The 13,804-nt window shown below is 40.3% G+C and overlaps 1 protein-coding gene across 1 annotated transcript in view; it reads right to left on the bottom strand.

Moving 5' to 3' along the window:
* GRIA3 (glutamate ionotropic receptor AMPA type subunit 3) overlaps nucleotides 1-13,804 on the bottom strand; it is a 292,117-nt gene that overhangs the window by 68,320 nt on the left and 209,993 nt on the right. Inside the window, 1 exon segment of the mRNA XM_070464057.1 lies at nucleotides 5,429-5,805. Within this exon segment, the coding sequence (XP_070320158.1) occupies nucleotides 5,429-5,805 (377 nt within the window).

The following is a 13,804-nucleotide window of genomic DNA, read 5'->3' as shown; positions in this document are numbered from 1 at the left end:
CAGTTGGATTCCTAAAGAGGATTAGGAACTAAAACGCAAATGCAATATGAACTACTGGTATTTGTGAAGCCAGCATGGTTAAGAGCAGCCAGTTTAAAAATGATAATAGCTACCATGTATTGAGAACTTACTATAGGTCGGGCACTGCGCTGTACATTTTATAGATGAGGAATTGAGCCTTAGCAAGATTTAGTTACTTGTCCCACGTTACACAACAACTAAGCAGATTGTGAATCTGGTGAGACGAACTCCAACACCCACACACCTAATCACTATGCTCCCTCCATCTGCCTACACCCGCTGGCTATCTCCCCATGCCCCAATCAAGAGGGAAGAAGGTTGAAGGCAATCTCCTCATACTATCTTCTCCTGATCCCCCCTAGAAATTCATTCGTGTATGAACACAACCTCAGCTTATTACCTTGATTACTCTCTCTATAGGTGACTCGGTCTCACCTGAATTGGTCACTCTCAACAACTGGGGTAGTTGAAAATATCAAACCTAACTGACATAGACTCTTTAAGCTTCTTGGTTTCTGTTCATAGCTTTATTTGATGGCAGTGGAATCATGCTGTTTTCCTGGTGATGTCTCATTGCTGATTTCCCCGTCTTTTACTTTGAGTGAACACATGTTCAGTATCATTCTTAAATGCTCACTGCCTACTTTCTTTAACAGCCAGCTGTTTTTTTTCCCCTGGAAAACAGCTCTTGGGGCTGAGCATGAGGGAAAGAATGGAACAAACAGTGTACCATTAGGTCGATAGTGGGAGGCAGTGTGTGGTAGTGGAAATAACTGTACTGCTTGCTGGCTCTTAGAAACCCTATGACCTTGGCTTCCATGACATTATCTCTCCAGGCACTATTCCTTTGTCATTATGTGAGAAAAGCAGTATGAAGTGGAAAGAGCATGAGTTTTAGAACTAGAGTTGGGTTTGAATACTGGCTTTGTCATTATTTGCAGGGCTAGGCAAATTGTTTCACCTGAGCATCAACTGCACCTGAAAAATAAGTATAATGCCCACCTCGTGGTAGTGCTTTAAGGATTAGAATTCATATTATAATACAGGTAAAGTGCCCAGATGCAGAGGGAACTCAGAGAAGGTTGTTGTTCCTGGGCCCTCAGTAAACAGAAGCAGTTGGATTAATTTATCTCTGAGATTTCCTCTTGCTATGATATTTGATAATTCTATTTTAAAATGTGGTCTCTTATAATGCCTTGAATTGCTTCAAATTTGAGAAAAGTCAGAGTGTACAATGCATGCTCACACTCTGGGCTTGCTGGAAAGTTTGCATTCCAGGTATGGCCACTAAACAGAAATAAAGTATCATGCTGGCATTTGCAGCTGAAGGCAACCACCAATCTTAGAGTGCAACTATGTGATTTCTAAATCAGTTTCTAAATCAGTTAATAAAAAAGCACCTTACAGTGTGGTTTGCTGCTATACAGTTGAGCACAAATATATAACCAATAGTATTCTCAAGACAAGGAGAAACACGTTCCCTCCTTACTTGTATGTAATAAGTATGCTAACAAGTATAACATATTATCAAGAGATTTAAAGATATAATTTCTTTTGAAGGACATAAAAGACAGTATTGAAGGAGGGAGTACTCATATGGTAGAAAATTTAGAGTTTTTTTAAAGGTAATAATTTATTTCTCAAAAGAACAGTAAGGATAATACTTGTTATTCTGCTGCTGCTGCTAAGTCGCTTCAGTCGTGTCTGACTCCATGCGACCCCATAGATGGCAGCCCACCAGGCTCCCCCGTCCCTGGGATTCTCCAGGCAAGAACACTGGAGTGGGTACTTGTTACTCTAGACCAGTGTTATTCCCTAGGCTGTGTGCCCCATTGCCAGGTTGAGTTGCAACCAATATTCAGAAAAAAAAAAAACAATTGTGAATATCAGAGTGTATGGGACACTGTAAGGGTAATGTCTGGTGAAACTTGTGTTATGTGCATATATGTTTATGAGTTGTGTTGGAAAATTTATTTCTGACTGAAGGCCATGCTCAAAACATTTTGAAAACCATTGGTCTATAGGACAGTGTCTAGTGCAGAATAATAAAATTTGTACCTTGAAAAAAGTACCTGATATATTTCAGTGCCACAGAAAAGCCACAGCTAAAATTCTGCTACAAAAAAACAAAAATAAAGAATCTTTCCAGCTTGTCATTTTTAGGCCATCACTTTAAGTTATTACTTAATGAGGCAATATGCATAAATACTTCTAAAAACAAATGGCCTTTTAAGGGTCCGGTTTGAGTATGCACAGTAATATGCAGCACTCCAGTGGGGCAATCACAAATTTAGTTTTGAAAATTCACTTATAGAAACTAATAAAATCTCCAACCTTAATAAGTCTTTAGCATTGCCTCAACACAGATTACCAGTCATGTTAAAATCATTCAATTATGGGATCATCCAGAAACCCTTGTCTCTTGAAGTGAACATTAAAAAAAAATCAGACAAGAAAGAATGAACTCCCAGATGGTATCACAAAATGACACACATTCTAAGCACAAAAGGAACAGGGAGTGAAATAATTTGGAAAACCTGACCAAGCAGATGGAGGGTGGCAAAAAAGAATGACTTAGACAAATGAGGCTTGACCTACACATGTTATATTAAAAAGCTGCTGAAGATGGACACTAGTGATTTATACTGTGAAACTTCATTTAAGTGAAGGCAATATGCATAAATACTTAAAAACAAATGGATAATCCGTTTGTGTTCCAAGTGGATAATCTCAAAATGAAGTATAAAAACATGGTAGGTGACCTCCTGAGTCCTAGTTTAAATAAAGATCCCTATTGCCAACAAAGGTCCGTCTAGTCAAGGCTATGGTTTTTCCAGTGGTCATGTATGGATGTGAGAGTTGGACTATAAAGAAAACTGAGCACTGAAGAACTTGATGCTTTTGAACTGTGGTGTTGGAGAAGACTCTTGAGAGTCCCTTGGACTGCAAGGAGATCCAACCAGTCCATCCTAAAGGAAATCAGTCCTGAATATTCATTGGAAGGATTGATGCTGAAGCTGAAACTCCAATACTTTGGCCACCTGATGTGAAGAACTGACTCATTGGAAAAGACCCTGATGCTGGGAAAGATTGAAGGCAGGAGGAGAAGGGGACGACAGAGGATGAGATGGTTGGATGGCATCACCGACTCGATGGACATGAGTTTGAGTAAACTCCTGGAGTTGGTGATGGACAGGGAGGCCTGGCGTGCTGCAGTCCATGGGGTTGCAAAGAGTCGGACACGACTGAGCGACTAAACTGAACTGAACTAATATGTTTGTATAATTGACTCTGGTCAGTATTTGGATTCATGCTCAATTTTACCAAAGCTAAAACTTTTTTTTCAGAAAAAACTCATTTTTTTCTGATTATATAGATGTTACATTTGCTTAAAATATTTTCTGATTATGAATCCACCACCACATTTGTTTAGGTGAGTCAACACTTTAAGTGGGTGAAGTCTAGGACATTCGCATTCAATATCTTCAATAGCATCACTGAGATAAAATATGCATACCACAAAATCCACCAATGTCAGTGTGCAATGAATGAATTTAGTAGATTTAGAGTTGTGCAACCATTGCCACAATCCAGTTTGGGACCATTTCCATCACTCTGAAAAGCTCCCTTGAGCCCATTTGTGGTTAATCTCCATAGGGATGGGACTAGGTTGAGGCAAGTGAGGCATTTGCCCCCCCCACATTATTGAAGGAAGTACCCAAATCTCATTAATCAAGATAAATAGTATTTTACTGCAATATTTTTTTGCAAAACTAAAAAAATATCAAAATTAATGCAAAAATTCATGATGAAAAAATAGCAAGTTTAAAAATAAAGACTGGATCTGACCCTTGTGCTTGCTGTACTCAGCCTCACTTGCCTCACCCTAATTCTGGTCCCAATTCTGATCCCTCTCTGCTCCCTCCAAGGCCCCAGAAATCATTAACGTGATTCCTGTCTCTATTGATTTGCCTATTCTGGACAAATAAACTATGTAATATGGGATAGTCAATAAATGGAATTCAAGAAATGGAATCATACGGTATGTGGCATTTTGCATCTGGCTTCTTTCATTTAGCATCATGTTTTCTAGGTTCATGTAGTAGCATGTATCAGTCTTTTTTTTTTTTTAGTTGCTCAATAGTTTCGCATTCCAAATGTGGCATGGATATACCATTTTGATTATCCATTCATCTGTTGATGGGCATTCGGGTTTCTACCTTTTGGCTATAATAAATCAAGTTCCTATGAACATTTGTGTGTAAGTCTTTGTGGATATATGTTTTCTTTCAGGTAAATAAGAATGGAATTGCTGTGTCATTTTAAGTATATGTCTAATTATAAGAGACTGCCAAACCATTTTACAGTCTGGCTGTAGCATTTTGCATTCACACTACTGATGGATGAAAGCTATAGTCATTCCATATCCTCGTTACCACTTAGTATTGTCTGTCTTTTTGATTATAGCCATTCTAGAGGCTATATAGAGGTGTCTCACTGTGATTTTAATTTGTATTTCCCCATTGACTAATGATGGTGAACATCTTTTCATGAGATTATTAACCACTTGTATGCCTTCTTTGGGAAAATGTCTATTCAAATCTTTCATCCATTTTTAGATTCAGGTTGCTTATCTTCATTGAATTGCGAGAGATCTTTCTATATTTTGGGTAAAAGTCCTTTATCTTATCACATGTGTGATTTCCTAACATTTTGTCCCACTGTGGCTTGTCTTTTCATAATGATGTTTTTTGAATTACAGAAAGTTTTGAATTTTAATGAAGTCCAGATTATCAGTTCTTACAGTGGATTGTGCTTTTTGTGTTCTGAAAATTCTTTGTCCAATCCAGGGTCATGCGGACTTCCTCTTGTGTTTTCTTTTAGAAGTTTTAGAGTTTTAGTGATTAAACTTGGATAAGGTACTACAGTGAAATAGTTCTAGCCAGTCAGAGAGCAAAATGAAAAATGGAGGACCCTGAAAGGGGAAGGTAGAGTTTTAAAGAAGAGTTCTGTCTTCTTTTAAATTTTTTCTAGATTCAGTCTCTGGACAAGTGAGAAAATGCTTTAGCTCAATTAGGAAACCATGCTTGTTTGATCCGATCGAGATTTAGAGTTAGCTTTATCTGAATAATATCAATATTAGCTGGCAATGTTGCCTTTATCCACAGTTCAAATGTTTGCTATAATACGTATGAATAGATGATGCCATAGAAATGCATGAAAGACATTCAAAGCGACAGTGATAACACACTTCATGGATGAAAGCAAACAAAATGGCTTGATGATAATTTGTCATTGGATGGAACGTTAAAGAAACCTGGACTTGAGATGAATGAATACCAGATGTACATGAATGGATCATGGCCATAAAATGCAAGGAGGCATTGGGTATGGCATGGAAACAAACCTTGGCGAAATATCGCATCCTTGCTGCATAAAGGCACCCAAGGAAAACCAAAGACTGTTAAATATTCCAAATTCATTTGGAGGATCAGGAGGGCTTTGTGGGTCACGAGGTTCCTCATTGTTGTCTTCCAAGTGCCATTCATAAGGGCTGAATCTGCTGACGAGGAAAAGAACTACGCTGACTCCAATGTAAGCAAAGACAATGCACATCCAGATTTCATAAGCCAAGGGATCCAGAAACGAGAATACGCCTGGCTTGGATTTCTGAGGCTTCTTTATCATGATGGAGATACCCAGGCTCATAAATGGCTTTGAGAAATCGATGACTTCTTCACGGACCAGCGTTATAGTGAGTGGAGCGACAGCTATATCAGCCCTCTGGAAAAAAACACACACACATTTTTTTTTAACTATTAGACACAATATTTCCATTAGTCATTTGCCACTTAATATACCTTTTTGGTAAAAATATAAAGTATTAAGTCACCACAACCAACTGATTTGTCAATCCTTTGGTCAGACAAGTAGTAGCATTCAGTGGGTCCTAAAATACTTGACTGAAAGGACACTTTGTCCTCTGAGACATATTGACTTAGGACAATTTGATTTCACTTTTTTTCCTAAATTTTTTTTTTGCTACTTTGCACCTCAACTTGTACTATCCTGTTCTATATCACTGTTTCATTTTTATATTCTTATTTTAATATTCATGTTCTTATGTCTTATTTCCCTTACCTGACTGGAAATTCTTGTGGGAAAAGCATAATAGTCTATACTTTTTATATGTGCCTCCCTCCTCACCATGGGGTGCCACATAGGACCATAGTACTCAGTTTAATACTTGAGTGTTTGCCATTATTCTTATTGGTTTGAGAGTATATCTATAAAAACATTGTCCTTTACAGGCAGGAATTCAATCTCCTATTTTTGTATTCATCACTGCAAAACATCCTAAAGAAATTGTAGATGCATAAAAAATAAGCTGTTGATTATTGACTATGAAATATGCAAACATGAAAGAATTTTGCATGGGCAGAGCAGTTATTAGAATACATATTAATTTATAAGTCATCATTTCTAGTGATAAATATCAGTGTAGTACTCACATGTACTGGAGCAATAAAATAAATGTGTCAGAAGCACACTGCATAATTAGCTCAGGCAAAGGCAGACAATGTTTTTATATTAGTCCCATGAAAACAGGCACTAAGAACTTTTACACTTATTTGTCTTCCACCATAGTTCCCTTACGTCAGTAGTAGGTTTTAGTCTGGAGCCAGGCTTTAACATGCATAGTTAGAAAAATGCTTCTAACTAAGAAAAGGCTTTGACTGGTATATCAGGTATAAAGTGAAAACACCAATTTTGATGATAGTTTTTTCTATGTTAAATAGTTATGCCTTAATATCCCTACCTTTAGGGGATGAAGGATGAAATCTGAGACAGGGTGTATCTTAAAAAATGATGTTTTACTGCTGTGATGTACACATGGTGACTCAAACTGATTAAGAAACTCTCCTTAATTAATTGAAGGGGAAAGTCAGTAATAAACAGCCAGCTAACATGGGTTCAGTGCTTACTCTGTGTGAGGCGCTGTGCTAAGCCCCTTATGCATATTTAATTCTTGTAGCAGCCTTGAGGTTGGTACAAGATCCTTCCCATGTTAGAGAAGGAGGAAGTGAGGCACTCAGAAGCTGGGATTGAACTCTGATCTTCAGATGCCAAAACTCACTCTTTTAACCACCACAATATTCTAATTGCAGAGATACTTGCAGATTTGTATTATATGTTAATTTACATACAATAATCAACCTCAGCCAATGACTCTTGGGTTCATTCCAGTGCATATCTGAGTGCCTATTCTGTACCAAGCACTATTCCAGGTGCTAGGGGTGAAGCAGTAAGCAAGACAGACAAAACCTGCTGCAGAATGTATGCATTTACTGAAGCCCATAGCCTGCTGACCAAACTAACCTTGACGGCTGAGTACCATCTCAAACTCAACATTTCTAAAGTTAAATCCATTGTCTATCATTTTAATGGTGATTCTTCTTTAAGTCTGTGAATGATGCTTATTCCACACATTTCCCAGTCCCTAATCCTTACCAGTCCTGCCTTCTCTGTGGATGATCTTGCCTCTTCCTTTACGGAGAAGATGGAAGCCATCTGATACAAGTTCTATCACCTCAGTGTCTTTCTTCTCCTCCTCGACCTATTGTTGTATCTTTTTCCATCCCTTCTCTCATCCCCATCACACAAGAAATAAACTTTCTTTCTAAGATTTAATCAACTTCTTCCTTGCATCTCATACTCTTCTCTCTCTTAAAACTCAGCTCTGTTTATTCTCTTTTACTATTTTTTCCTTCTCAATCTACTCCAGTGGTTTTCAATGTTTGATGCCCCAGACTAGCCGCATCTGAGTCACTTGGGAACTTGGTAGATATAAAATTCTCAGGCCCCACCCTATGTTTATGACACAAGAGACCTGGGTAGGTGGGTGGGAGGGCAGGGCCTCAGGTGGCCTTCCAGGTGATCCTAATGCTTGATGTAATTTGAAAACCATTGACAGATCCTATTCACTTAACGATTACATCATACTCAGGTAATTCTGTTTACTGGCCAAAGAAAGGAAACAAAAACCACTTATTTTGATCCTACTTCCCTTTTAACCATATGACATCACTCCCTGTTACCACCAAACTTCTTGAAAAGGTCACCTTTACTATCTCTTGATTTTAACAGTTTCCCTTATTAAACACCTGTGCTTGAACTTCCACCACCCCTCAGCCCCCTAATTTAGTGAAATTACTTCTTGAACTATATACTTGGTAACTAAACTCAAAGACCTTTCTGCAAACGATTCATATGACACCACTGGTCTTTGGCACTGTTGACCCTCTTGACTCTCTGATACTGAAGACTATGAGTTCTCTTCCTACCTTCCTGAAAATTCATTTTCTCTCTTTTCTTCCTAGTTCTCTCTCAATCAGAGTGTACCTTTGTGCCCCTAGAGTCTATCATAGGCCCTGGCTTGGGAGATAATTAATGAAGGTTTGTGGAATAAGCAAGACTCTTTTAAGGTTCTGTTCTTCCCTTTCTTCCTTCAGTATAATTGCCCATGGCTTCAACTCGTCCCTCATTGCAGCTAACTCCTGAATCACCAGTTCCACATTTCTAACTGGAGGAGAGCCAAACACAGATTTTTATCTATTTCACTGTTTCTGCCTGGGGCCAAACCAGTCATAGAAACAAAAGCAACTGAAGAGGATAGTATTGGCTAGAAAGCTAGTGGGAATTTTTGGCCTGGAAAGAGCTTTCTCATGCCAAGAGAATTTACAGCTAAAACCACCTTCTATTCCTGCCAATGTATTTCTACCTCCTGCTAAGAACATGCAAATGCCCCACTAGTATCATATCCTATTTGGTCTCATTTGATTTAATTATTTCATTTAACTAGTTTTTGATCTTTAAAGTCAAAATCCTGGATAGTTCTAAGAGAAATGGCCATTTTTTTTGTTGTTGTTTTGAAAGGAAGAACTAAGGGACATTTTTGTGAGAAAATCACTCTGGATTGAAATTAGGGGAATTGGGTTCTTTTTCAAGCAGGTCAAGAAAGGATTTTGAGAATCTTGTCACCCTTTAAGAGAACAAAACCTAACTCAGTAACTGAAACACCCACTAGATGATAAGCACAGCTAAAAGACAACAAGATAAGGCTAGATAAAGTGGGGCTTCTTGTCTGGTTCCCAGGAATGTGCAGCAGAAAGAACAGATTTCCAAAGAAAGTCATTTTTAGTTTGAAGTACTTTTGAAGTTGACGTGGGTTCGATCCCTTGGTGGGGAAGATCCCTTGGAGGAGGATATGGCAACCCACTCCAGTATTCTTGCCTGGGAAATCCCATGGACAGAGAGAGGAGACTGGTGCACTATGGTCCATGCGGTCTCAGAGAGTCAGGCATGACTGAGGACACACACACACACACACACACACACTTTTGAAGTCACATGAGACCACAGGAAGAACCTGCTCCCCTCAGGCACTTGCCTTTTCTCTTCAGCCTGGCTTTTCTACCTTTACTGAATTGTTTATTTCTAAGGAGCCTTTTCAGAGGTAGCAGAGTTTATTTGTTTATTTTTTGAGGATGCTTCTTCAACCAAGAACAATATTAAATCTGTGCTCAGTTAAGCCTCACTGATGTGGGCGACGTGGCTTCAAAATGAGGATTAACCATGCTGAACCTTACAAAAGACCTATACAGGGACTTCCCTAGTGGTCCAGTGGTTAAGAATCGACCTTCTAATGCAGGGGACGTGGGTTCGATTTCTGGTCAGGGAACTAAGATCTCACACGTGAAGGGGTAGCTAAGCCCATGTGATGTGACTACTGAGGCCACATGCTCTGGAGAGAAGCCCATGCACCACAGTGAAGACCCTGCATGCCACAACTAAGACCCAACACAGCCAAAAACAAAAAAAAAAATAATATTAAAGGAAAAGGCCTTTACAGGCAGAAATAGTAATAGACAAGGGGCAAGCAAAGCATGTGGAAGAAAGCTTAACCAGTAGAGAAGGGAGCTGCTGATGAAGCCTCAGGACAACCTACTTGGTGGGAGACCCAGCAAACCCTCCCATGTCTTGTATGCTTGGTGAGAACAACTCAGCAGCAGGACCATCCTATCGGCTCATGGCCAGCCCTGGAGAAGCCCTTGACCCCTGTCTCCCTTACTCCATATGAAAAGACTCTTGTGATGGCTGCTTGCTTCAGAGCTCCAGGCCTGCTTGGCATGTCTGCGGAGCAATCAACATGCTGAATACAGGAAATGGGGAGAAGCAGGTAACCAGCTAGTGTCAGAAAAGACCCATTCAGCTCTCCTGGGACATGCATATGAGTGGCAAAGCCATTTTCAAGGCAACTTAAAGATTTAGGAGGCTATCATGAATGAAAAAGCGAAAAAGGCAACTCCCTGAATAGTATTGCTTTCCTGGTCTCTGTTCCTTAGGAAACCCAGCTGTGACTGGGAGAGTGTTAATAATTCAATGGGGCTAGGGAGCCCCTGAAATTTGGACACAGTAGTGAAGTATTGAGTTGGCCAAAAAAGTTCAGGTTTCCCATAAGAACTTATGAAAGTATGGACTTTTTGGCCACTCCAACACCTCACTTGGGGTGTGCTGAACCAGTCCAGCATCCTTTTGTCCTCAAGCCTCTGCCTGTGCTAGTAACGGCAGTCAGCAGGCCATTTTCAGAAACCTAGCTGGGTAAGCAGGTGGTGTGAGAGAGCTCCGGCTGATGGACAAAAACCAGCCAATGGAAAGGGCTCAGAGTGAGAGCTTGCTTGCGTCTTGGCTACTTAAAGGATTTTAATCAAGCGGCTTACGAGTAGCTGTGTGGGCTCAGTAAACATACCAAATTAGGTTTGATTTTGTTTTTTACTCACCAGTGGCAAACCCAGAGCAACTGCATTATTGGAGGGGATTTAGCTTGAGGGGATTTATAATCCTTTTCATAGGTGGGTTGCCAAAGTCATAAATTTCATAAAACTTAAAACCTAACAAACTCATATACATATGGCAGATGATGCATTTAAGAGTCTGACAGGTTGAAGACAGAAATGACACTTGGTTTAAATGTCATTTAAAACATTTTTTTTAGCTGAAAGGCTTATGTTATAGCTTAATCATCTGAAGATCTGATACAAAACTTGTGACACACCTGGAGACGATGCATAAGCAGGGGCTTGTCAGCTTTTAAAGCATTTGCTGAAAGCAAGAAGGGGAGTGAGATGAGAGGGGCAGGGTAGGCGATGCATTGGCGTGTGGTACATAAGATATCATACATCACTGAGAAGGGGAGTGAGATGAGAGGGGCAAGGTAGGCGATGCATTGGCGTGTGGTACATAAGATATCATACATCACTGAGAAGAGGCAGATGTGACCTGGCCCCTCATCCTTGTATCAGCCGTGAGGTTCTAGTCTTTGGCAGACAGGTTGTTTGGAAAGTTTAAATGTGTCAGAGAAAGGAGGGGGACAGAATCAAGCTAAACAATAGAAATATAATTGCTGCCTGTTGGGGGCCAGGACTGAAATGGCTGTATTGACTGTACTCAATGGGATATTTACTGTCTGCAGTTGTTGGGATCTGGAGAAAAGGATGAGGTCTATTTAAATCTCGGCAACAACAAGCAGGGTCACAACAGGATCTCCTCGTTTCTTTATCCAGAACAGATGTCCCGATCTGGATCTCCTGGTTGGGGCTCCTTGTCCTTGAGGATCTCAGAGGGTTAAAAACAAAGTGAAGATAAAGGAGTGTCCCTGGAGCTGGGCAAAGGCCACATGAGACTAAATTTGGTTGGAAATATTTCCCCACCCCATCTGCACAGAATGGCACACTTCCATGCATCATTAGTGCTCCTTCCTCGAGTTCACAGGCCTCATCTGAAGGATAGGGGGGCTTTGATCAAACCATCAGCCCTCCTGCCAAAGCCTGGTGTAATCACCTGAAGAATAGAAGAGAATACTTGGCATGTGTTACTTCACCCTTGCTTCTCTGCCTTTTAGCTGGAAGGACAGATCGACTTTCTGTCTTTCTTAATGGAAAATGAATCTATCTTAGGATAGTGACAACCTCAGAGATAATTTCTCCTAGGGAGAGAAATGTCAGTGTGAACAGCATCTATAAAATTGCCATTCGTCCTGGGAGGGTGAAGGAGTCTGACGATCCTCAGGGGAAGTGACCTGGAATCACCTGTTGTCCACCCCATCTCCATCCCCAAGCGCTCTCTGCTCTCTTGTAAGCCAGAGGTGCCAATAGGAGCAGTATTTTGTCTGGCCTTTCCTTTCCTTAGTTTTTAAGTGCTGGGAACATAAGGAACATGGCAGCTGCCCATTGGGATGTGTCATTTTGTCAGTTAGGACCTCAATTTCCTTCCAGCCCTTATCCTGACTCTCTTTTTGTATTAGAGCATATCTCCTCTCAAAGGGCAGAAACCCTCAGCTGCCTACCTGGGCTTTCAAGTATTTCAAGTGATAAGTAGAGGTGTGTATTACATTATCCTGGTGGCTGCAGATAAACAGGATGAGTATCTCAGATGGAAAAGCTCATAATCCACCTAGATTGTAAGCCCCTTGAAGGCAGGTGGGATTATCTTGCCATAAGCAGGCACACTTAGTAAACTGAGTCAGTATGATTCAGTGGACAGCACTGGACCACGAGTCATGAAACCTGAGTTACAGTGTAAGCTCTGCCATGCTGTGTGGTTTTGTGACCTCATCACATTCCCCACTATTCCTGTCATTCCTGTCCTATATCAGGCCTTGGTTTCCTGGTTTATCCAATGGGCAGTTCTAATGTTCAGTCCTGGCTGGTGTCCACATTTCTGTGTAAAATGAATGAGAAAGTAGGCTAAAGGATATCTAAGAGCCCTGCTAGCAACACATGCTATTTGGGAGCCATGCAAACTTGCAGTCTATAGGCCACAATTGAGCTGGGGACAATTGCCATGTGGTGATGTTACAGACATCCAGCTCAAAATCAAAACTTCTAAAAGCAGGAGGAGAGTTTCAAGTCCATAATGTTCTGAAGAGCTTATATAATGGGGGCACATTGTGTCCTACTGACGCTTGTTTCAAAAATAGCCTTCTTAGTGATACAGGGTGGCCCAAACATCAACCTTGACTTGATTTTCCTTAGAGTGGGAAAAAAACCACTTAAGATTCATCCAAAAAGAGGCTGATTGGCCTCTTTCTTCTTTAACAAGTTTAATTCATTTTGACTCTTTCTTGAACTTCATGGCAGATACTGAAATCTCCTTTGCAAAGCTTTTTTTCATCTCGCCTTTCTTCATTTTTTTTTCCTACTCTGATCTGTTTGTCATACTAAAAGTCTAAGAGAAAATGCCCTAAAGATAAAGCAGTGTCTATCTGTGTAGTTTTGTGTTATTTCAAGGAATACTTCCACGTTCTCCATCCTTTTGCTTATTAGGCACTTAGGGAAGTCACCGAGGAGGGGTGTGTATGTTTCTGTCATTCTTTTTCTTAAGCAACTTACAAACTGTAAGAGACCAGGCCTGCCAGAAATGAGTGCCTGTTTTCACTTGTCTCCATTTCTATCATTGATCAAGAAGTTGTAAACTTCTCAAGGCTGAAAGATGAAAACTTCTAAATGAAGGGGAAGACATACTCAGCTTAAGTCACCCTCTCTCACTGATAGCTTTCACTCTAAGCATGAGAAGAACATCCATTTTTCATAGCCACACGCCTTAGAGGAAAGTGGAACTTGGCAGTCCACTTATATATAGGTTGGTCTGCAGTCAGTTCCTGGGAGTCACCTTGTGTTATAATCCCAGGAAGCACCAGACACTTGTTCTAGGTTAGGGGATG

This window comes from Odocoileus virginianus, unplaced genomic scaffold, assembly GCF_023699985.2.
Source record: "Odocoileus virginianus isolate 20LAN1187 ecotype Illinois unplaced genomic scaffold, Ovbor_1.2 Unplaced_Contig_12, whole genome shotgun sequence".
NCBI classification, from domain to species: domain Eukaryota; kingdom Metazoa; phylum Chordata; class Mammalia; order Artiodactyla; family Cervidae; genus Odocoileus; species Odocoileus virginianus.
Note: the sequence above shows the minus strand (reverse complement) of the source record. Positions and strands in the feature narration are given on the sequence as shown.